We start from the raw sequence: 25,727 nt of genomic DNA, 5'->3' as shown, positions 1-25,727 counted from the left end.
TGTTGATATGACTCCATGTTAGTTTGTCCTGTGGTTGGACGAAATAAAATCATCGGGGTCCAAATACATTTTATGAGCACATCTTAAAAACGTACATCTGGATATATTTTATTTTGTTCAATCACTTGACTAAATAAAACAGAGTAAATTAAAGAACTATTTTTTTTTTTGGTATAACATTGCGAGATGACACAAAATGATCCAAAAAGCCTAAAACAAACATTCTTCATCATTGCGTGTGAGCGCAGCATCGTGGGGCAGCTTTGATGAAACACACAAATTCAATCCCCAGGGTCCGATTGCGACTAAAATAGATAAACGGAGCTAAAAGGGGCAAAAAAGATGAAAGGCAAGTTGGACCCATTACAACTTCTGACATTGTGGAAGTCATGTTGGTGATGATTACGCTGATAAGTAAGTTAAAAAGGGAATGTTGCCGGGCCTCCGCCCAGATGGAGAACCTGATACGCATCTGCCTCCCGCTGGAGATTTTCCTTTGCCCCCTGCTCAGGTCAAATGTGTGCGTACGTGCATGTACATCTCAGGCACTTGCGATGTAGTGGTCCAGGATGGCAACATGCTCGTAAAGGTCCGACTGCACTGCGCTCCTTTGCGCGTCCTGGCCGGGATGGACCTGGAACACAAGTAGTGTTTAAGTGCGGCTCGACAACAACCGTGGCCACCGTTAGCTGATGCTAAGGAAGTTAGCATCGGTGCATGTGTGTTTGGGTGAGTAGAGGGAGCTCGGCGACACCCACTCGCGGGTCCACGTTGAGGATGCTGCCGTCCGTTTTCCTCCTGAACAGAAGCGTGTCGGGCTGCTCGTAAATGACGTCGTAGTTGGCGCTGCCCGTGGAAGCTGACGTCTGATTGGTCCAATTGTAGTAACTGTGAGCAAACTCCAAAATTTCAAAGTCAAAAAGTGCAAATCTTGCCCATTTGTTTCTACAATTTCAAATGCAAATTTGGGCTTGAGACATCAAACTTGAAGGCCTAATTTGAAGCGGGAAAATGGTCTTAAAAGCGCCTTAAACTTGAATTTCTAACCTTGACTTGAATCTCAACTTTGAAAGCCAAACTGTTGTCTGGAACTCTCTCAAGTTCAAGCCGGTGTCAGTCGGGCAACATGGGTGAACTGCCGACCTCGTCTGGCCGCCCATCCATCCATTTGCTGTACCGGGAGGAAACGGGAATACTTGGAGAAAACCCACGCAGGCACGGGGAGAACATGCAAGCTCTACACGGAGAGGGCCGGAGGTGGAATCGAACCAGCACCCTCTGAACTGTTGAGGCGCACATGCTAACCAGTGCCCCGCCGTCCTGCCTGACCTTGCCGTAAGTTGGAAACGCTTGAAACTTTGAAACATTTCTCTCTCTTTTTTTTTTGCAAGGACAAGCCAAAAAGCGTCTGACACATTCCGCACGGGAACGCAGAGTGGCTCGGCGCCAACATCTCGCTAACCTGCTAAAAATCCCACCGAGTGCCAGTGTGCCGCTTAGAGTTCAGCCAGATGACATACACGCACACACGAACACTAGCGCACAGTTAGCAGTTAGCCGCTATCCAAAACGCTATTGATTTTGGATGAGGTCGCTGCCGTTGAATTTGTCCGCTAGAACATCATATCTCCAGTCATTACATGCTTCTCACTGGCTCTCAAGTATGCCCTAAAAGCCCAACCCAACCCTTGCTTGTAACCTTACGTTCAATGCCCAACTTGAATCTTATAACTCAAACCTTGGCACGCACGCCTAACCTGAAAGGTTGTTTTAAATCCCAAACCCTGACTTGAAACCCTAATTTCAAAGCCTTATTTGAAGCCCTACTTTCAAAGGCCAACCATGACTGAAAACCCAAACACGCAATCCTAGCTTGTGACTCTCTAACCCTGTTTTCAAAGCCCAGTTTGGTAAACGTACCCAGCTTTAAAACAATAACTCGAAAACCTCGACCGATCCTGCCTTCACCATGATTTGGAAGTTGACATTTTCGATACCCTTTCTTTTAGTACTCACTTAAAATGATAGAGTGTACTTTTGATACACAAAACTGAAATCCACATAATGACAGAGAGTCACGTGTGGAGCTTTAGGTCGTGCTGAGGAGGACTTGCGCAATGTCAGAATATTTCTGTTTTGACAGCTGGTGTCAGTAGCCTCCGTGAGTGCCCGATACCTTGAAATAAGGTGAGCATTAGCCGCTATCAGTACCTTATCTGGCTTGAAATACAAGATTGAGGAAGTAGTATGCAAAGTTAATTCAGCAACATCCCAGATGGATTCTGGAGATTTTGGAGATGTCGCAAATCATTTTAAAATTGGTTCGCCCAACATGATTGATTTTACGGATGTTTAGTCTTGAATCTTTCTTCTTCCCCTTTGCGTTCTGTCCTCTTTCCATCGTCTCCATGCTGCCCCCCCCCCCCCCTCTGTGGGGAACAATAACAGGCAGTGTGGTTGGCGCTAAGAGGGAGCAGATGCTGCTGGATGTGCCGGAAGCTGCTGCCCACTCGTTGCACTCAACCGCACACACACACAGACACACACACACACACACACACACACACACACACACACACACACTGGCAGTCCTGCCTCCCCCTGCGATGGCCCGATGAAGACTGGATCGCTTCACCACTGACAAACCGATGTCAGCTTCTTAGCCTGAGTAGCTAACGTAGCAGTCTTACTCACTGGCCCTCCTGGAAGGAAGGAAGGAAGGAAGGAAGGAAGGAAGGAAGGAAGGAAGGAAGGAAGGAAGGAAGGAAGGAAGGAAGGAAGGAAGGAAGGAAGGAAGGAAGGAAGGAAGGAAGGAAGGAAGGAAGGAAGGAAGGAAGGAAGGAAGGAAGGAAGGCAGGTGGCTTGCCTGGCGGGAAACTTGGAAGCTGACAAAGAGCGCACTGCCGCAGCGCACCTCCATGCCTGGCCTCATTCGGCGCTGTCAAAACATTTGCGCCGCCGTCCTCTCGAATTAACTTTGCAAGCGATCCGGCATCTCGTGGGACTCCAGCGTTGTGCCGCGGCATTAATAGGAACTTGTGGCCTGCTTTGCAGCCCAGATTGTTAAATATTTGCCGGGCGCAGTGAAAATATTCCACATGCGGAGGAGCTTAAGAGTTTTGTGTTTGAAGGCCAGTCATCAAACTTCACTGCCACGCTCTGTTCGCACGCTAGGCTGAAAAGTCCACTTTTTTTATTTTAATTCAGCATTGTCCAATACATCCAGTTTAGGAGGTTGAAATATGGTAGGAGCCTTTGAAAGATTTGAAAATAACCCAAAAATGTGTGCTGCGACTTTTCCGAGTTTTTTTTGTGGGTCTGGGGTCAGGGTCGGACGTGCCGACCAAATGTCGTTGCCAAAGTCAAAAAGGCTTTAGGGGCTTTGACCAATCTCACGGCAGGAGTTTTTGTTTGTAGGACCACAGCCACAGGATATGACAGAGTTCATGTCAAATGGCCACTGTAGAAATACTGAAAAAAGTTTGCGTCGAACATGGTCCACTTTATTTCGCCAAGGGGTTGCACAAAAACATATCATCTGGGTCCAGATAGATTCTTTTGCCCGGCTGCCGGAGCGCTCAGGGGGTTGCCGCGGCAACGCCCCATCCGTTCAAACGCCTCGCATCGCCCAAGCGGTTCACCGTAGAATGAAAGTAGTCGGCCAGAAGAAATGTGACATCTGGGCCGATTCGGACTCGGCGCTGAGGTATGCGCGCATCCGTGGATCTGTCGCAAAAAAAAATCTAATTTTGCCTTCAAGGGGAAAAACCTTAATTAGTATTCGGCAACGAGGCCAGTGCAGTGCAAGCATTCTCTCCTCGAGCGGTGAGCGGCGGGCAAGCGGGCCGGCCGAGCCGACCTCCGCTAGCTTCTAATTTCATGCGTCGGAGTGCTGGCTCAGCATTCTGCTTCCTTGCCAGGTTTGAACATTTTCTTTTGGCCTCACTGGAGTTCGACTGGGCGGAGCAATTTGGTGGCGTGCCGAGCGTGTTTGGGCCTCGTGTTTTATGTCGAGTTATCGAGCATTGCTCATAATTCAGCAATGTTGACATGTTGGAAATTTGCGAGCAACTGGACAAAGGTGGAAACTGGAGAGATCAAAATTATGTAAGATGGCCGCGTCAAACAAAACACGACTGACCTGAGACTTTTGCTGCCGGTCATGTCATGATTGACATGCCAACCAGATTTCCAAAGTCCAAAATGGCTGCCTTGAACTAAAATGTAGGACTCCCTGTGTGTTTTGGGGCACCGGTCGACTCATCGTGCCTCTCAAAGTTTATTTTATTTTGAGGAGTGTGTCTTTCTTTGACAAATGATGGCAGAGGTCCAGATACAAAAGTGGACATGAGGGAGAACAAGCGTTTCATCCTTCAACTGCCCCCCAAAGACAAAGTTTTCTTGAAATGAATCACTTTTGGGCGTACAGAGATGACGAAATGACGAAACAAGATGGCGGCAGTCCAGAGCGGAGATGCTTCTTTCATGTACCGACAAAGTCTGACGGGCTTGGGCTGACTTTGCAATGGGAGCCTTTCTTTGCTTTCATGCGCTTATTAGCCGCAGCTTAGCTTAACGTTGGCCGAGCTCGGGCGCCAAATTGGAAGCAGACCGCGTGGTGACCTCTCAGAACAAACTAGCAACCTGCCGCTGCGCCGGTGCGCCGAGCTCCTTGAATGAAAAGAGCAACCGGCGGCGATGAGGTAACGGCGTCACGCTGAGACACGAGCGCTCCTCAGCTTTGACTGCTTCAAACAAGCGTGACCTCCACATGAACTCACGGGGGACTCCATTAAAAGAACGCACACACACGGTTTGAGTTTCGGAATAGGGATTCAAGCCTACAGGGCAACAATTTCAGGCTTGAAGGTTTCAAGTCAAGGTCTCAAATTAGGTGTGGTGGGGGGGGGGCTACAAATGAGGCTTTCAACGACAACCTTTAAGACAGTCAAAGGGCTTCAGTTTCGGGTTTCAAGACAGGGGACGGCTTTCAAAGTAGGGTTTTAAGACCAGGTGAGGAGGATTAAAGTTAGGATCTCAAATGAGATTTGAGGTTTCATCCAAAGGTGAGGCTTTCAAATGTGCTTCCAGGACATGGCTATTTCTAGTTTGGGTTTCAAGCCACAGTAGGGCTTTGAAAACATAGGTAGGGTTTGAATGACACTTTCAAAAAGTAGGGCTTCCAGCCAGGGTTAGGGTTCTAAATTGAAAGCGTTTCAAAGGTTTAAATCCGTTGAGGGTTAGTGCAAACGGCCAGAGTTTTCAAGGTTTTCAAAGTTGGCTTTGAAATCTCTTCTTAGCTTCAGCTTCCAAATGCGGTTTCGAGACAGGATTAGCCTTTCAAGAAAGTCAAGTGACCGAGTGAAGACACAGATTCAAATCACGAAACAGAGTCAATAAATAAACAGGTTTGAAGGTCCGGGTTTTGGTCAGCTGGAGGGGCACAGCATTCCGCCCTCCCCTTTCCACGAATGCCGAGGCATCGGAGTTGCATCCGGTTCTTGCCGACCGACTATTGTATTTCCTTCCTTGCCTTCAAAGCGCGCTCCGCCACCCGCCCGCCCCCGCTGTCCCCGCGATCCTTGTCCGAGCAGGACTCACCATAAATCCCGGGGTCCTGGCACTAGCTTCTTCCTGCCGCTGAAGTATGGCGCAAAGTCCCGGGTCTGCAGTTTGTGGGCGTAGTCCAAATAGCCAGACACTTCCTGACCCGCGGCGTTCACGTCTCGGATGAAGAGCAGCGACTGCCCACAAGAAGAGAAGAGGAAGGTGTTGGGGTTTGTTTTGGTTGGTTTTTTTTATGGGGGGGGGGGGGGGCTTATCCCTTAGACTGACCCCCAGGCTCCAGGCCGTCCTCCACCCGTCACCATGGTCAGCTGGCGGCAATTAACCTCAACAGGTGCGCTGACCTAACAGGGAGGACCCCTGCGGCCCCCGTGGCCCAGGTGGACCTTCACACATTCCATCTAAAGTCGCGCTCGCTGTGATTGTCTTCATCTACATTTGTGAGCACAACTTTTTGTTTTCTGAAGCGCAGCCGTTAAATGTGCATTCAAAATCGAGCTGGCACTTGTCGCTGTCCAAGTTTGAGCTCGCAAGTTGATCTCAATTTATTTTTTGTTCTGGAAACCCGGGCATCGAAATGAACGCATGTTTCGCTCAAATCTCTTTGGGAAATGTGCAAATGTGTTTGTCATCTGAACTCACACTCACTGGTTTTCATTCTTTAAAGTCACACTCGTGATTTCTTTTTTGTTTTTGTTATGTAAACCGTGCCGAGAGGTGGCCGGCTCGCTCGGAGTGAGTCTTTTGTCAACACAATGTTGTCTTAGCCTCCACATGACTACACAAGCAGGTTTATTTTTTATATGTGCAAATGCAAGAATGCAGTTTGCATTGTTTCACTTGCAGCAAATAATTTTTATTTTTTTTTTTTTTAAAACAAACAAAAAAAATAAAATCTGGTCACACAAAGACGGGAAAAAAAAAAAGATTTGAATGACTATCCAAAGCATTCCGCTAGTGCGCGCTCGCCAGGAGAGTGGAAATAATGGGAGGCCATTTTTATCCGGGCATTTGGTAATTACAGGGTGTGTCAGTAGACAGATGTCTTGGCAGCATGCAGAAAAAATGTAGACCAAAAAAAAAAAAGAAAAGGGACGATTCAAAAGAGCTTGCTGCTCGCTGCACTGCGGTAGCCAAACATTTTATCTGCACAATGGCACACAAACACTTTTTTCTATTCTTACTCATGTTTTTGATCTGATCATTGGGACTTTAATTGTTAATCTTAAATGAGTGCTCCAGGTTTGGGGAGTGCCAAATTGATATTTTAATCAATGTTTTTGATCTCAATTCACAAGTATTTATTCATCAAGTTTTTGTTGCCTCAATTCACAGTAAACTCTCAATGTTTTTTTTTCCCTCAACCTTTTGTGATGCAAATTTGTTGAAATTGTGTCATCTAACATTGCACCGGCAAGTCTAAATTCAAGTTCTTAATCGGAATTCACAGTCCCAAGTCTTTGTCAGTTTGAAGCATACATTTTTGTCATCTGAATTGACATCTAAATCTAAATTGAATGTAATCATGCGGTCTTGTCTGCAGTCTAAATTGAATACAATTGCAAAATAAATCTACAGAAGATTTGATCTAAATTCTTCATTTTATTGTTACCTGAAACAAAAAAATTTAGATTACAAATCTGCATTTGCGCTGATAAGGTTTCATTTAAACAGACACACACCGTCTTTTTCCGTGTATAATGCGCAAAATTTAACTAATTTATTGTCCTAAAATCTGGGGTGCGCATTATACATGGATACAATTTTTTTTAATTTTTTTTTTCTTAATTTTTTAAAAAAAATTTCTTTTTTAATTTTTTTTTTTTTTTTTTTAAGAAAATCATGGTACAACAAAACCAACAACAGGACTGACCGACAAAGTCGTGGAACAAAAATACATTACCAAAGACAGGAACAGAAACCAAACAGACATCATGACAGTAACACATGCAATGATCCGACGGTGAACGAGGAGCAGAGAGGACTTAAATACAAAACACGTTACATTGATTGAGGTGACACAGGAAGGGAGGGGGGACAATTTAATTAAAAAAAAAAAAATTGGGTGCGTATTATACATGGGTACAGGCTTTTTTCCAGCATCAACATGCCATTTTTAGGGTGCGTATTATACATGGGGGCGCGTTATACACGGAAAAAAACGGTATTTGTAAATGAACACCTTGAGCTTTCAATCTCATGGAAATTCACTCTCAGATTTTTAGCAAAACATATGCAGTTTGGGCCAAAATTCAAGCTAATCCAAATGATTGCTGGCTCCAGTTTTTGCCCATTTCTAAATTGGGCAAAGACCCACATTGTGACAAGTTAGTGGAGCGGCAGGTTGACTTGCCGCCCGTGCGTTTTGGGAAGGAGCATGTGGGAGGGTGCGCGGGCGGCGTCTGGCGGGCAGGTGCCCTCCTCGTGGCGAGCGACCGCCGAGCTTCGTTAGCCTGCCGGGCCGCCGGCAAAAAAAGCCACTCGCTGCGGTGTGCTGCGGTGGATCAGGCCCCGTTCTTTGCCTTTGAGCGACCCATCAAGTCGCGGTCAGAACATAAGAGGCTTAAACCCACGCGCTCCAAATTACAGACTACTCGCAATCACTAATTTCAAGACCGCTTTTTCGGGGTTGTTTTTTCCTGCTTTCCAATTTCCATGCAAACCTCCTGCAATAGTGGGACCACTTCATGTGACCGTTGCGATCATCTCGCGAAATCCCTTCACTATGATATCATCGATAGCTAACAAATGAGCCACCTGAGTGAATTTGATATTGATAACAAAATCAAACCACTTGCAAGAACATCAATTTGACAACCGTTGGCCTCGGTTGCTCCGAATCCCGCTCTGCCCCACTGTCGTACGGCGTTCCACAGGGTTCAGTTGTGGGGGCCTTGCTGTTAACATTGTAACAATTTTTCTGCCCGTGGGTTCCGTCTTAAGCAAGCACGGTTATTTCAGTCCACTGCTATGCAGATGACAGTCAAGTCAACTCCCGCTGAGCAAAAAGGACGCACTGTCATGAAGACTACTTTTTGAGGCCTGGAGGGCACGGGAGCTCTTGAATTTCACAGAAGAGAAAATAGAAGTTCTTGTGTCGTGGACTTTGTTCATCCCACCGGATAGTCTTGAACTTGGATTTCAAATTGGACCTTTTTTTTCCGTCTTGTCAAGGTAAAGCCTCCCCTCCTCAATGATGTATGAAAAGTGCCTTTTGGGTTGCCGAGTAAGCTGTCAGGCTGACAGGCGGCATCATTTCCATTCCAGCACTAAAACAAAAAACGAGAAAGAAAAAAGCAGGGAGAAAACGCTTCCTGCTGCAGTAAATGTGCGGCACGCCCAAGTTGGCGGTATTAGCAGGCGACTTCGGCGCATGCGGTTCTGCGCAAATGCGTCCTACGCCATTCGCCGCCGGAGCCCCCCCCCCAATCTTTCCCGCATTCCACTGGCTTTTAAATTACCAGTGGGAAGCCGAATACGAGTCCAGGGACCAAAATACCCGCACCGCCGAAGAGGGAAGGGAATTATGGCAGACCTTTTTTGATGGCTTTTCCCGACGTGTGACGGGGCCGCGCCTTTTCCTTTGAACGAAGCGAAAAACGAGCGGGAAGCGTGCCCTGTGTGTGTCCGCCGCAAACAAGGCCACATGCGGCTCGTCACTTTTGGCCTTCGACGAAACGGCGACTGCCTCGGGATCACAAACATCACTTGGAAGGATGATCACAAACATTTGTCTCGAAATGTTTCAATTCATGCTTCTCTAAAAATATAGAATTTCAAAGGGAGCTTTTGGCATGTTCACCAAACCTATGTGCAACGGTTTCCGTTTTCTGGCGCCTTCCGATCTGATACACGCGTGTGAAAAGGCCGGTTTTATGTGTTGACTGTCGTTTCCTTGCAACCCAAAAGAAGTCGTTGAGGACAGTAAAAAGAAGCTCGTGGTGTGTCACAGGTCCTCACGGTTCTTTTATGACATCAACAAAAATAAGATATTAAGATGACTCTCACATACTACGAGACACTAAGTATTGATAAGGTCATAATTCAAACTTAAAGTTAAATCCTCTTATTTGGGGAGTTTAAAACAGTGTAACCTGACCTCCCAATTAAAAAATAAGCAATCACTCTGGACGTACATTTCAGAATTTGGGCAAAAAGTCAAAGAGACTTGATGAACAATGTCACGCTTTGGCTTTGTAGGTTTTTCTTTGGGTGACATTCCAGAAAGAACTAACTTGAAGTAGCCTGTTTTTTAACACTTAACAGTGTCATCTTATGGACAATACGCTCATAAAGCCATCAGTGGCAGTTACCCACAATGCAGCAGGACACAAATTACAAAGTGGCACCAACACACACGCACGCACACGCACGCACACACCACAAGCTGTGCACTCCCTTCCTGTTGTTGCAGCAGCAGCAGCAGATGTTTCAAGGCAGACAAATAGCTGTTAGAATGTTAGCTGTGCCGCTAACTCTCGCTAAGTTAAATGTAAACACATTCCAATCTGCCGCCAAGAATCGTTTCAAAGGGTCAAGTGAGGAACTCCAATTGGGAATGTCACCTCGGAGTAGTCGTACATAACATTCCAATCTGCGACCAAAAATCATTCCAAAGGGTCAAGTGAGGAACTCCAATTGGGAATGTCACCTTGGAGTTACTATATATCAACCTGAACCGGTTGATATATATGCATACATCATGTTAGCTGGCTAATGCTAATATTAGCCAGCTCACATGAGCACAGTGCAAATATGCATTTTGATTCTGCCATGTACCAACCACATTGCTCCGCATTTGCTTTAGCCAACTCTAATTTCACTTGTCCACTGTTAGCTTTAGCCTTACCTGCTGGTCACTGTGACCATTCATCTCTGAAACATGATGATTGTGCACATTTGTGGCGTGTTACAAAAATGATGTTATGAGAATGACAGCAGATTTGTTGGTGCTTGCTATCTTGGAGCGGAGGTGCGAAAGCCTCCAAATGTTGGCCCAAGCGTAGGCGAACCGCAACAGTTTATGTGAGAAAATGTAGGACAAACAGCGCAACGATGCGAGGAAGACAGCCAAGGTGTAAAAAACCTTCCCTGTAGCTCAGGTGTGGAAAACAGAAGCAAAGAGAAAGAGGGAGAAAAAAACAGCAGCAGTGATGGGAAGGAGTCGACCCGCAGTTGACCCACGGTTGACCTCTGTTCAAACGTGACCACTACAAAGCTCAGCAAGGTGCGCTTCTTTGTCTTGGTCCGCGTTGTGCATCAGTCAAGACTTTCAAGATTTAAGGACTTGAGTTCACTTTGTAAATTACTTTGAAGCACAACACGGGCTTCCATTGGGTGCCCCAATATGTAGCCTAAACACACAAACACTTAATTCCTATTTCTATATATGTATGGAGAATCAAATAAATTCGAGAATCAATTCGATTTGCCACGCGTGCACGATTAGCAAGTGGCTGAGCAGGCCTTGCGTTAACTGACCAGTGGTTTGGCGATCGTGTTTACAATGCGCTCCCTTCCTTAATATTGGACAATTTCCCACGGCACAGCTGAACATCTCTCACGGCACACTGGCACAGTGGTTGGGGAAACACTGCCTTAAAGGCAGGCTAGATCTTAAAACCTATAATCTATAGACCAGCGAGCAGGTCCAATGTTTGGTCCACAGACTCTCAGTTTGGCCTGGAGTGCAAAAAAACAATCGGTTTTGTCCACCGGTTCGAAACCTAATCGCCTGGATTCAAAGAGCAAGTGTTGGGTTTGTCGTGACCCAAAACAAATCTGACTTCAAACAATGTGGGCTTGGTCAAATTGCCAACTGAATCTTTTGGAGATTATCCTGATGATTTCAAATTGACCAAAACAACATTAACACATCAAAGTGGGTAGCTTAGCACGTGCTAAGTTTGAACTTTTTGCACTACTCTTCTCTATTTTCGTGCCAATGAAACTGGTTGCCTTGTATTGATGATGTGACAGTGTCTCAAAAGGCTTAAATAATAAAAAAAAAGTTTAAATAATTAGTTGAACTAACACTAGTAAACACTAGTATTTTCCATTCATATTGACAATCTCCCATGCTCAAACGTTAATGCCGATCATCACTGAGATTTATTGTTGGTCCGCTCAGCTAATTAAAGTTTGAGCGGGGGGAGAGCGAGAGAGAGCGAGAGAGAGAAAGCACAAGGGAGGGTTATGATTAAATGCCGTGTATGTACTTCAAAGTCGCCATCGACGACTCCTCATCGCTTCAGGATCTTTGTCTTCATCGTCTACAGCTACAGAGTGATACATCCCATCTCGTTCTCTTCTGCTTATTTTCCAAACAAATGTTTCATTAAAAAAATGTACTGTATATGTAAGAAATATTTACAACTTCATAAAAGTACAATTAAAGCGCCTGCATGCTTCCGAACCAAGATGTGGTCACCCCAGTCAAAATTTTTTTTTTTTTAAAGAGTAAAAGCATCCTTTTTTTTGCCACCCAATTTTTGGTCATGCTTGTGGTGACAATGTCATTTTCCAAATAAAGGAATGCGCTCTGTAAAACAGCTTGTAGTGTGGTGGCACTGGTGAAAGTGAAAAAGAGTTTGAAAGAATGTTACATGTCCTTTTGTGGACAAACAAGGAAATGTCAAACATACCAAAGCGAGCTACCCAAATTCAAGTCAAGTGTGAGCTGTGTCGCAAAACAAAAGCGCTGATCTCCAGGTTAATTCTTTTGACCGGTCGCTATGGTGACGCATGCACCTGCGTTGACAGATGCTTTAGCTTTAGCCTTAGCATGCGCTATGCAGCAAACAAGTCACAACAATGGCAAACATCCAAGCTTGGACCACCAACATGTGGAGGACAAGACCTTTCGATATTCCGCTACTCCAGCCGGGGAAGGCCTTTCTGTAGGCAACGTGATCAGCATCATCAATAACAATGTTTGCGCTGTCGCGTTATGGATCGTACATGATGGTCAAAGTGCTGACTAAAATCTCAGTCCGTCTGCCGGACCACTTCGGCACATTAAAAGATGGGGTGTTAGTTTGTGCTCTGTGTCGCGGGTGTACTCCGAATGTTAATGTTAAAACGAAACAAATCTCAAACGAAGGTGAATTTCGAGCCGGAAGTGGGTGCCTATAACTTAGGTGGATGTGAGTAGCAAGTCAGCCAACTAGTCTGACTTGAGTAACGCGAGCGTCCCGTCAAATTTCGTGTCTGTCAGCGAGCCTTTTAGTGACGCCATTTTGTTGTAAAGCAGCCGAGTGTTTATTTGGAGTAGCCGCTATTAGCCGTGTTTACCCGAGAGGGCCCCCTAGTCCAAGCACCCCCTTTGAGTTAAAACTTTACATGGCTGGGTGAGCTCCCTCTTAACATGGGGCTTAAGTTGCAGCGGAAACCTTTGCGTAACAAACATTTACGTAACGAGCTCTACGAGAGCAAAAACCAACTCAAGAAGAAAGAAGTGGAAGCGGCACATTCGAGTGACAGACGAGAAAAAGAAATGGACTCTTCTCCAGACAATTACTGCTGCAGGATTGAATGCATGCATTGTAAAAGACAAAGATGCCTATTAGTTGGTTCTCATACCTGATGATAAAAGCATTAAAAATTGAGTATTTATATAAAGCGAAGAGTCAAATTGGTTTGACAATTACAAAATGGTCCATTGTACAGTGAAACAATCCCAATTTTTTATGTTTACCAAAATTAAACACCAAACTTTCTGTTGCTACTTACGAGTACACATTGCGGTTGCTCCCTGTACAAACACGTACAGGGTTTGTTGAAGCCACAAATTTGTCGTCGACGTGTACAAATTGGTGAGACCAAGTAAAGACGAGCTTGTCGTTGCCGTTCAAAAAAAACCTTCAAGCTCGGTTCGTTGAAAACAAGTTGTCGCTGATGTCTGCACAAATTGGTTTTTGACTCCTACAAAATGCACGAGGTTCATTGCGATTGTCTGATATTTACAACAAACACATTTCAATGATGTTTCCACAAAAAAGAGTAACAAAGCAATAACTTGGTGTGGAACCTCCCGAGCAAAACGCACTGATGGACGGCCGTAAGGCGAGTGTAAACAAACGCGTGACGACCATTAATAAGAATCTTAAAATTCTTGAGGGATTTGACCGGACGCTGCCATGTCAAGTGGTCCCACCTCTTGAGCAAACACAAGACGGCCACCCCGCCGCGCGACACAAAGCAGAGGGCTTTGCCTCGCCTGCCCCCGACCTGACGCCACCACCCTCGTAAATTCTCCCGCCCGCCATCATTTTGTGATAGCTACGAGCCGGCTAATGAGTGTCAGCTACGAGTGCGTCGGGAAATGAAACACGGCCTTAGCTTATATTAGCTGTCGTACAATCAGTGTATGATTCTTTTCAATAGCTTTGAGGCTGTTTGCTGCTTTTTGCAATGTTAGCTTAGCTTAGCTGTGTCAGCTTCTCTTTGCGATGTTTGACCCTTGGTTAGCTTCTCTTATAGGTGCGCTTGCTTATGTTTATATGCGCTAACTTTGTTGAAGCCTTTGTTGGCCTCTTTTTAGCTGCTTTAGCCAATGTTTACATTCCTTAACTTTGTTTTAGCCTCCCTCGCCTGTTTTAATGTATATTAGCATCTGTCAACTTGTTTTAGCCAAGGTTAGCCTCTCTTGGCAGTGTTTTAGCCCGGTGTCGCTCGAGCACGGTGCGTCCCAGCTAAGTAAGTTGAATCCCATGAAGGAATCCATTTGGGGTGAAAACATTGACATTCAATCTGCCACCCGAGTTGCTGCTGATCCGCTGTGGACAACATATGGAGCGGATTCTTGGGAATCCTCTTGTGTTCACGCACTGAAGTGTATTATTCCACCTGAGTAAATAGTGCACAGCTCGCTTGCTCGCTCCCTCCCTCGCTCGCTCACTCATTCATCACACATGTAAACACACAGACACACACACATACTGATCCCACTGAAAACACTTATCTCATTAAAAAAACACACACACAGAAACGTCTATCTCTGAAAAGGCACATGACCAACGCACCTGCACACCTATGCCGTCCTCAGGTGAACTCAGGTCAGTACACGCCTGAGATTTGAGCTAATGCTTTAACTTTCAGATTCCCGGCTTGCTTGCAAATCACCGACATGAACACTAACATGTGGCAGATGGTTTCGCTCCGCTGACAAATACAAGACATTCCTGCACTTCCTTTTTTTTGGGGTGTGGGGGGGGGGTCATACACTTGATCATATGTTACGAATGCTTAATTACACTTTGCGTGGTCGAACCGATGGAGCACCTTTCGAGGCATGTGGCCATCTGTCGGAAGCGAGCGTGAAGGCTAAAGATAACAAGAGGCTAAATGATGATGGATCGCAGCAACGGAGGCTCCGACGTTACAGCTGCACACGACCTTGCGTCTAGAGAAAACGGTGCGCCAAAGACACGTCGCAGGCAGGCCTCTATTTTCCCTTCCTGTCCTGAGGTCACTTGAAGTTGCACGCCAGACGCACGTCGAGTGGATTGAAATCCCTCAAGGTGCAACGTACCATCCGCAATCACGGAACCCTTTTTTCTCCCCCGCTGATGGACGTAGAAATGGAAACAGATTCAGTCCACGGTCAAACTGTGGCCATCACAGTGAGTGTTTGTGTTAGCTTCATTTATTGGGCACACGTATCCTAACTAAAATGGTTTTTCCCCCCCTCACAAAACGGACTAAATAAAGTCTTGCATTATTGTGACTTTAATCTCAAAGCATTATCTAAGTCTTACTTTAAATAAAGTAAAATTAAATTTCAAAAAGAAAACGCAAATCTAAAAAAGAATTGAATGAATTTTAAAAAATGAATGAAAACAAAAGAAAAAAACTAGATTAAAATTATTTTTTAAAAATTTAAAAATAAAAACAATAGACTATAATAATAAAGTTCTAAATTTTTAAATAAAAGAAAATGATCTTAAACTATTAGAAGTAAAAAAAAAAAAACTGAAATAGATTGAAAAATTAGAATTCCATAGAATAGATAAAAAAGTTGTGATAAATTTAAATACAATAAAAGCGGTTCAGAAAATGGATGGATTTAAAAAATCACCAATGAAAGTTGGAGAAAAAATATATAATACAAGAAGAAAAAAAAATTGCGTGCACATTAGGATCCCGCAATATTTTTGTCTCTGCCCCTCCAGGATAACTCCTTGATGCCATTCAAGTCAATGTAACATGATAGCCCTGCACCTTTTCACCTTTGATATCAAACTTGCCATTGTTGTTGCACGCGCAAAACACACACACTCACACACACACACATAGAGGGACGTGTAATGCAATAGCGATGGGAATTCCTCTTTAATTTCAATGCTACACTTGATCTGTGGGCCGCATGAGCGAGCAGCTTATTATCTATAGTGACAGGAGCTTATCAATACACGATTGGCCGCTGGGCGCACAGCCTCCGTCAAAGACAAACACTTCCTTTATGCGCCGCGTCCCCTCGGGGCACAGGACGGCTGACAAATTCCTCGATGGGAGACCAAAAAAAAAAAAAAGGATTTACTCTAATGATCCAAGCAGAACATGGTTTTGGACAAAGCTAAAATACATTTTAATGGCAGGAAAATTGTCGGCAAGCAGACTTTTTAGCAACAACCAGCACGTGATGCCAGTTTCTTTTATCAACTTGAAAATTGGTGGGTATGTCTATGACTAAGCCCACCAAAAGTTAGCAAAGAACTATGTCTGAAAATCCACAGGAAGTCTGCCATTTTGCTTCGAAGCAGCCATTTGGAGCCCCGGACATGAAATTTGGTGGCCGTGTTTATTGCATGTAGAGCCACAAAAAAAGCTTTCGGATACAATACCTGAAAAACGCACAGAAAGTCATATTTGGTCATTTTGCGTGTTTGAAATTCCAGCTTCTGATGCTAGTTCGACTTAGCAACATGTCGCTTTGTTGTTGTGCAAGTCTATCAAAAAGAATCTCTGGATGTTGTCGAAAGGACGCAACTTGAGGCTCAATTTACATGTCCACGTTAGCGAGGCTAGTCAGCGAAGCCTAAACAGCTTTCAATGTGATGCTCTGTCCTGCTGTGAGGCGAGCACACCTTCAGTTTCACCCCCCCCACCCGCCACCCCCGACAACAATGAACACACCCTCGGGCGACCGGTGCAGGTGCGACCTGAATTGATTGAAGAAGTTTTTTTTTTTTTTTAAGTAACTTCTAACCTTGCGCAAATAAAGCTTTCCAGGTGCAGCTTTTGTCTGTGTGCGACTTTTGCAAGAGAGTCAAGAGATGATCATCAAATATGTCAATATGATGCATATGTGGAAATTCGATACCATGGACTGTTTGACGTGACGCAACTGATGATTAAAATAGGTACCGTATTTTCCGCCCTATAAGGCGCACCTAAAAACCTAATTTTTTCTCAAAAACCAACAGTGCGCCTTATAGCCCAGTGCGCCTTATATATGGACCAAATTCCTAAATTTAAACTGGCCCAAAGCATTGTGTCATTAAATCAATCATAAGTGGCCCGCTGAAGACTATGAATCATGACTTAAAAAGACTATGGATCATTATTTTATGATTATAAAGTAATTTGTTTCCGTCTGAAGTTGAAATAAAAAAGATAAAATGGATAATGATTTGATTTGGATTCAAAATCTGACATGATGCATTAATGGTGCGCCTTATAGTCCGGTGCGCCTTATATAAGGATAAAGTTTTAAAATGGGCCATTCATTGAAGGTGCGCCTTATAGTCCGGTGCGCCTTATAGGCCGGAAAATACGGTATATTAAAAATGACCACAGAGCATTAGAGATTACAGCCCGTGAATATTAAGTCGCAATGTTTGTATGGAGTTGAGACGACAGAAGAGGAAGAGGGCACGAAGGGCCGTGCTCAGGCAACACGTCAAATGACAGGTGTAATTTCAAGCCAGTTTGTTGAAACGCGACGGGACAAAAGCGTGACGAATGACACGCAGCAGCATAATGCGAATGTCCTCGACTCCGAGGAAAGACAATCGTTGTGCCTCAAAGTCATCCTTTGTGACACTCAAACGGAGGCTTCGTCTCACTCCGTCAATGCCGAGAGTGACGGATGGACTGGACGCTCGGAGTTGACAAATGGGAAGTTAAAAAAAAACTACAAAATGAATTGAAATTCAACATAATGCTAATAAAAGACATTTTGTGACTTAAATTCTATTTTTTTTAATTAAATTTGTCAAAATGTTGTAAAAAAAAAAACACTCAAAGTAAACCAACAGAATGAAAAGAAATCTACACAAAGTGTGCATCCATGCCGTCAATAAAAGTCACTTTGCAGAATAGATTTTTTTTCTAACTCCTCCAGCTCACTAGCTGAGTTAACAGCTACGCTGGACTTGCGTGAGGAAATCTCCCGCCACCCGAGAATGTTTCCGGAATGTGCGGCTCGCACCAGTAAGTGGCCTGTGCCCTGTGACGTCCCGCACCTTGTCCTTGTCCCAACAGCAGCTTTTCAATGTTGTTACTGGCCGTCCACAAATATGCGGCTCCCCCCGCCTCTCGCGCCCAACATTCCGTCCTGGGCTTTCTCTACTCGGACGTGTCCCGGACATCCCAAGCGGCGCGCCGCAAGCCTTTCCTTTAACGGGACGGGAAGTTTGCCTTGCCTCCTAAATTCCAATACCAAGCTTGCGCTGGCTGGCACTGAAGCTACGTCAGGCGTTGCAACCGGGTCGAAAGTTTAAAAAAGGTCCACGTGCCAATCATACGAACGCACTCACTGTCATTTTCCCAGTTCCGTTGGCTTCCTCACGCTCAGCCAGCTCCCTGAGGAAGTTGTCCCGGATGTCACATCCGGAGCTCGCCAGCGTCCTGGAAGCAGACGTTAGCATGTTAGCACTCGAGCGAGCCATTCTCGTCGGAATGTTGTGGTGATGCACCGTTTGGTTCTTTGTTGAATTCTAAAGTTGCCAAGACAACATTTGGGTGTTTGTGATCAACTCCTACAATTTCTCCTCTTCCGCTTGCTTAGCATGCTAAGCGCCTAATGGCAGTGGCCTCAATATTTCCCAGATTTAAGGCCTTTACTGGAAGTTGTACGGGAAAAAAACCCAAATATATTAAATGAAAACCTATTTTTTTTTTTTTTTCAAAAAGGATTTTTCCTGAACCTATGGCTGCAGGCTGCATGCGCACGCCATCTTTTTGCAGGTCACACGGGGGCGGGAGGGGGTGCACCGAGCGGTGCTTCGGCAGCCCCAAAGTAAACACAGCTGTTGAGGAGGCAAAGTGCTGGGGGGGGAGTTACCCAGTCCCCCACAAACACACACACATACTTATAAAGTCACGGCCAGTGAATGCCACTGGTCCAAAACACTCCGTTTTTCTTCTTCTCCTTCTTAGCCAGGCTCATTTATCCTCGTTTTGTTGTTACTAGCACTATTAGCTGCTAACGACTCGCTAATTAGCTTGCGCCGCTCCGCCGTCAAAGCAGATGGCCCGTGAAATTATTACGAGAGGGCAAAGGCAAGTGAAGTCAGCTGAAGTCGGCGCCATCTGCTCCATGTCTGCGGCCCCTGTCGTTCAGTTTGTGGCCTGTTGGTGTCACTAGTGAGGTCTTTCAGCTGTATACTGCAGAGGAAGACTACGCTGATTGTTTAAAGACTACCTCACACAAATGCTCAACCCTAAGCTTATTTTTGAAAGCTATTGTTTGAGACCCTAGCTCCGACATTTTTGTAGAAGGCCAATAAATGAGAGGAACTGAATCAACAAAACCACCCGAAAACCCAAACCAGCCATCTAAATCTAAAACTATAGGGACCGAACATGGAAGCCACCAAACAAGCAATCAAGTCGAGTGACTTCAAGTCAGTGATGCGGCTTGACGTCAAGGCGGAGGCCGGCTGTGCCGCAGATGTGATCTTGGCAGTTTTGCTCCTGGCCGGCTCGTTATTTGGCGGCACGTGTTTTCATTTAGGGCCTGATTTAAAACAAAAATGAAAATTGGTGCTCAACCCCCACCACGCCCTTAAACGGCGACACTCGAAAGGCGAGGAAGCAACAAGGCGACGTCAGTCATCCAGAAGAGCCGCTCGTCCGTTGTGAAGATGTGGGAACCGCTTCCTGCCCTTCAACCAGAGCGCTGAGGTTGCGGGGGCGCGCGGCCTTTGGATTCGTCTGATTTAGGAGGCAGGAGCATTGGAGAACCATAAAAATAATCCCTGCTAAATCACTACAGAAAACGAGGGGGAGAAGAAATGGAGAAGGACAAGTGGAAAGATGACAAACAACCTTGAAGAAACACAGATGGAACATTCTCACCGAGCGAGCGTTCAACATGGTTCTCTTCAATGGTGAGGAATCTGCTTGGACCGATTCTCAGACCTGCGGCAGATTGAAGCGGAAGAGCTCCACTTGAAGCCTACAGAATGTCATCTGGGTCACCATTTAGGATGAAACCATGACAACCGGTGCCCGTTTGATTGCCGCTACCCCCGCCCCCTCCCCCCATGCTGCTCCAACTAACATTGCACAGCACCTTAGCACACGTTTCCTTTCTGACAACAGATGATGAGTCGTTGTCATGCCATCAACTGCTGAGAAGGATTTGCTGTCAGATTATTTTATTTTTTTGCCTTAATTTAGGTAGCGACGACGGCGGGTATCGGCAGCTTCCGCACTACTCGATACCTTTAATAAGGTCGCTATGGGCCCAATACGTGTTTATACCTGGTATCTGTATTGGGTCCATTCCGGCCCATACTTTTAAGCATGCTCGACACTCTAGCTCGGGCTTTGAAAGACTAAATCGGAGTGAAAGCCTCGTTTTGAAACGCGATGGCAGTATTATTCGAATCACAAAGTCTCATTTGAAAGCCAACACCCAAAATGTGGGTGTGGCTTGTCGATTATCCGATCACACTGACTAAATTTCCTCCGTACAGCAAAAAGCTGCTGGGGAAGAACGTCGGTCACGCTAGGTGGTCTCCGGGTCGGATCAAAACTCGCTGGCGGCTGTTTATTTAATTCCGGCTCCATTTCGGGCTCCCGTCCCAACTAGAAGCGGCAGATTCCTGTCGTAGTCTGCCTCTTTTTTTTCCCCCTTTCTTTTTCCTGCTAACCAAATAAGCACACAAGGACGACAAAGCATCCCATCCCATGCTATTGAATTTCACTGCACTGGAAGCTTCTTTGTTTTGTCTTTTTTTTCCTTCTTCTTCCTCCTCCTTTCTTTAGCGTGCTGTCCTTGAGAGGAAAGGAGAGGAGAGGCGAGCCGGGCCAACGGCGGGGCAACGTCTCCACTCCCCCGCATATTTTATTACCACAGGTGCAGGGGTAAAAAGAGGGAGAGAGGAGGGGGCGCGCACACATTGATCAGATGCACGCTACGGGCCGCCTTAATTGAAAACAGCTCTATTTATACACCTGCAGGCACTAAAGGTCTCCGGGAGAGCACGATGGATTGAAAGCCAGAAGAAGGGAGGAGGGGGGGGGGGCTGTGACAGAATGGTGAGAAAAGAAACCAGGCTGGAAGGTGAAAGACATTCCCCCAAAAGCAAGGAGGAGCGGGGGGGGGGGGGGGGGTGGAGGGGGGTTCGAGCTTTGCCGCTCGCAGGTGCAAAACGCTTTACAATGACGACGACGGGATCTCGAAAGAAAAAAAAAAGTGTCTTTGTGCTGGGGTGGTCGGTGATCATCTCGGCAGGCGCTACGAGGGAAATTCGCGGGAAAAACAAAACAGCAGTTAAATGCCGCTGACTAACTGGTTGGGTACAAACAAAAACAGATCGGACTTATCTAAACGTTGCCTCAAAAGTCTTTGACTCGTTCTGATAATGAAATGGCTAGCTAATTAACTAACTGGCAAGTTACCCAATTCAGTACCCAACTAACTAGCTAGCTCACTAGCTAACTTGCAGGAAACCAATAAACTATGTACCCATCTAGCTAGTTAGCTAATTGACCAGCTTGCAAGTTTGCAAATTAACTAGCAACTAGCCAGCCAGCCAGCTAGTTAACTAACTAACTAACTAACTAACTAACTAACTAACTAACTAACTAACTAACTAACTAACTAACTAACTAACTAACTAACTAACTAACTAACAGTTTTAGGATACAAAAGGCCCACAGTCCAAGAATGTTTTGGGATATTTTGCATTTGTGTCAACATAATTTTGTACGTTTCATGTCGTGCGGCTGGATTTGGAAGCGAAACGATGGCGGAAAGTGATACCCAGAGACTTCCTGCATCCATCCACTCGCACACGCCCAGCCCCCCCCCCCCCCCCACACACACACACACATACATACACAAACACACGCACGCACGCACACACAAAAACACACGCTCACACACACACAGACACAAAGTCTGCTATAGCCACATCAAGATTTCAGAGCATGAAAGCGCTTCCAGATATGTCCATGCATTTGTCAGCAGGCGGGCGACGCCTTGTGGGAGAGTAAAACTCACGTCGTCTGGTTCCGGTGGTAGTGGGTCGCCGATGCCGACGCTGCTTTCTGCTGCTCAAATTCCCGCCGACTCAGCACAGTGCCCCTGTGTCCGTGCTCCACCAGCTTACGAGCCACCTCCTTGCTCTGGAAGAACGTAAAATTACCCATTTGAGCTCCATTGACCAAAACATCAACATTCCTTTTTTTTTTTTTTTTTTAAAAGAATGTTTCCACTGATGCTAAAGTCAGAACTTTCCTCATGACTGAGGTTATGGGGTTTTGAGTTTATTGTGGATGACAACAACATATTTTGATCCACAAGAGGTGACGGCGAGTCACAGCGGCCTGCCTCATCAAGCAAAGTCAACTAACGAGCCATAACAAATGAAATGGAAACAAAACGGCATCTCGTCTCCCAAATTCATCTGCGTCTGCATAATTTTGCTGACCAAGCGACGTGCTGAGTAACAACCCAAGAAGCTAACTTTTCTCCATTCATTCACACATATTCTTTGGTCACCCGTTGTAAACTACAAACCAAATTGCGACAGATGAATATTGCCACATCTGAGTTTATTTTTGCCAAAACGTGACTGTTTCCAATTTATTTCACAGATGTGAGGAACACATTTGGAGTTTTCTTTTTCAGAAGACAGGCCCCAAAAACGGTACTTTCAAATCCTAAAAGGGGCACTTTGTTTGCAACTTCATAAACGTTTTTTTTGGTTGAATGTTTGAGTTGCTAAAGCATTGTTGAAGTCCGGGACTAACCAGATTACAAGCACAAACAAACTCTCGAGGTCCGCCACCCCCCTCAAAAAATACATATGACCTATTTTGAATAAATGGTATAGTTTGCCAACTACTGGGTCGCTTGCTCCGTCTAGTAAAACTTTGCTGAAAATCATTCTGCCGTTATACGTTGATTTAATGAATGTGCTAAACACACTATAAAAAAAAAAAAAGTTGTTTGTTTTTTCAGAAGGTAAGCACTAATAGTGCTATTTTTGCACAAACTGTACTTTCCAATCGTGAACGGAGCGCTTTGTTGACCTTTTCGTGCAGGTGGGGTAGAAACGCCATTGACGTCCAACGGTGTCCAAACTGCAAAGCGAGCTGTCAGTTGGTTCGCTGCGGACTGTCAGCTCGCCGATCACGTCCGGAAACTCCAACGCCCCCAAGACGCGCACGCGCGCACGCACACACACACCACCGCTCTTTCGGCAGAAACGATCCCCCCCCCCCGGTCCCAAAAGTGGCCGCGAACGTTGTGCTCTCAACGCCGGACGCGAAGCCGCAACATCCATCCTGGCGGCCGAGGTGATGACTTTGTAACGTGACCCATCATGTGAAAAGCCCCAAAGAGCGGCGGCCAGGAAAAACAGGGCCAGGCAGTGGAGCGACGCATTAGAGGCGCGCATTCGTCGGCGTGCCGGTGACCCGGCCCGACCCGAGCCAGCGAAACCGTGATTGACGACAGCTGATTGGTGCCCAGTGTGGACACAGGTGTTCAAACAAAATCCGCCACGAAAGCACTCGCGAGCGTGCCATCCATCTCGGTGAGTCTGGGACGAAACGTACTACACTGTTCCAATTATGCGTTGCTGCCCTCTAGCGTGTGACCCGGATTATTACAGCAACAAAAAGCTCTCGTTCCCAGACCTGGTTGAGAATCGGTTTGATTTTACGATTGCTTCCCCTTTTGTAGCGTGGAACCGATTTACCGGATATTAATAAAACATTTCCACAATTTTCTGCAACTTTTGGTCAATAAGGCATATTACTTGTTATAAAAAGAAGTTAACCTAACAATAATGTTATTAGCTCACGCACGAGGCTTGAAACAGAAGCTGCTAGGCAACACGAAGAACCTGACCCAAAAAACGTTTTTGAGAGGTCTCAGGTGTGAGCTCCACGCCGAATTGAAGTGTTTTGGTTATACTTCCGTTTTAATTTAATGTATATGCTGCGGTTGGTATTCCAAATGTACCATCCCGCAGTTTTGTGAATGCCATTAGTACACGAGGCACTCTCAACACGAAAAAACAAAACACTTAACACGACGAAGGGAACTTGACTCACAGTGAGGAAAACCAAATCCATCGATGTCATTTTGGAGTCCAAATATTCTTTGTAATCCTTAAATCGGGTCACCGCGTCTTGAATATTTGTATTGCTTGACCCCATTTTCCCCGTGTGTGTGTTGTAAAGTTTCTATGGCAACCCCTGGACCTTTTTTTTTTACGACACCTTTTACCAGAAGCGGAAGTGGCTCTCACCTGCCATTGGAGCGTTTAAGCCGAACCCCCGAGTTCCATTGAGGAAATCACAATCAATAATAATCAATAACCTTCAGACCACCGGGGAGTCGCTGATAGTGTAGGCCAGGGGTGTCCAAACTTTTTGCAAAGATAAAGTCCATCCATCCACCCACAGCCACACCCACATATATATATATATATATATAGGCCTAACCCCATGAAGCTCTTTTGCAGTAGTTCCCTGTAGTTTCCTTTTTCGCCAAATGGTGGCAATGTTGCCCTGATTTTCAAAGGTTTGTTTTTGCTGTGCTGAGCTTGCTCCCTATTGTCATTTTTGTGAACTGTATGAAAAAGTCTTGTTTTTCTTTACGCGTCTTAACGCTTGTTGTCCAAAGTGCACATAAAAAAAGTCTGTTTATGATATTATTATTCACAAGATGCGACCTTGCATATTAAAAAATGGATGTACTAAGGGTGTCGTTTGAGTATATCACCTTTTTTTGCTGTAAATAAACCTAAGATTTGAATCCCACGTGCAACCTGCAGTTTGCGTTATTTTTATGAAAATGTAACGTAATAAATGTATTTAATAGTGTCATAAAGACATTCTCAGAGTTCATATTGTATGACAAATGACGGCATGTGATAAAAGCACCCATCTGTTTTTATATATGTTATCGATATTTTAAATGTTCATGATATTTTCAATGCAAATTTCATTTCATTTTAAATGTTCGTGATATTTTCAATGGAGATTTCATTCTAAATTTAAGGTTTGGTTATGATCGTATTTACTATTCGTTATGATACTTATGTTCGTATTTTGGAAATGAGAATAAACCTCGCGGTAACTGTTCTCACACTGCATTGAATAGTTTTCAATAGCTTTGTGTGTCGAATTAGAATTATGATGCCACATTTTTAATAGACACATCCAGTAATTGGCTGATGATGTATAATTTGTGACTATAAGAATACTTTTAAAAATGTATTTTAATTCCTTACCTTCAAATGTGTCTTTAATACATACAAAACAGTCAATGACTTGCTGTCTGTAGATTTATGATTATACGTCACCGTAACACATGTATTTTAATTGCTTTTTTGCTGTACAAAATGCATATCTCCAAATGCTTGAAAGCTGTATCATTACTTCTAATTGTACATAATGAACAATTAAAATCCCATGCAACTTTTTAAATTAGTCTTGTCGGCGTGCTGTATAATTAGCTGTAATTATGCAGGCAACAACATTTGACTGATTTTGGTCATTATGAATTTGATGGTTGACAATAGAAGTGAAAAAGAAGGAAATCACCTTTCTATTCCTTTGCATGAAAAACATGAAAGGAAATCTGGCAAAAATATATTCACGAAAACTACGACAGAAGAGCAGTTTGAAAATAAAGCCTTTTCTTTTATTGTCATTGCATTCGACATGATTCGATCAATTGTCATACG

General features: G+C 44.9%; 1 protein-coding gene and 1 long non-coding RNA gene across 5 annotated transcripts; one reads left to right on the top strand and one right to left on the bottom strand.

Annotated features, from left to right (window-relative positions):
• Positions 1 to 57: 57 nt before the first annotated feature.
• Positions 58 to 24,261, bottom strand: cfap299 (cilia and flagella associated protein 299). Of its 4 annotated transcripts, none has more exons than XM_061279268.1 (6): positions 24,088 to 24,261; positions 22,025 to 22,149; positions 18,323 to 18,417; positions 5,602 to 5,744; positions 759 to 899; positions 58 to 634 (listed from the first exon to the last, which is right to left on the bottom strand). In XM_061279268.1, exons 1-6 carry the CDS (start codon positions 24,190 to 24,192, stop codon positions 542 to 544), a joined length of 702 nt encoding a protein of 233 aa, XP_061135252.1. In that variant the 5' UTR covers positions 24,193 to 24,261; the 3' UTR covers positions 58 to 541. The 4 variants fall into 4 exon arrangements, with proteins under 4 accessions (XP_061135252.1, XP_061135251.1, XP_061135253.1 ...); XM_061279267.1 differs by having other exon boundaries at positions 18,327 to 18,417; positions 24,088 to 24,260; XM_061279269.1 differs by having other exon boundaries at positions 759 to 888; positions 18,327 to 18,417; positions 24,088 to 24,257.
• LOC133154521 (uncharacterized) lies at positions 19,466 to 23,370 on the top strand. The gene is made up of 2 exons (XR_009714484.1): positions 19,466 to 19,901; positions 23,071 to 23,370. It is a non-coding gene; the product is annotated as an uncharacterized LOC133154521 (long non-coding RNA).
• Positions 24,262 to 25,727: the final 1,466 nt, after the last annotated feature.

This window comes from Syngnathus typhle, linkage group LG5, assembly GCF_033458585.1.
Source record: "Syngnathus typhle isolate RoL2023-S1 ecotype Sweden linkage group LG5, RoL_Styp_1.0, whole genome shotgun sequence".
NCBI lineage: Eukaryota > Metazoa > Chordata > Actinopteri > Syngnathiformes > Syngnathidae > Syngnathus > Syngnathus typhle.
The sequence above is the reverse complement of the archived record's forward strand: the minus strand, read 5'-3'. Positions and strand labels throughout refer to the sequence as shown.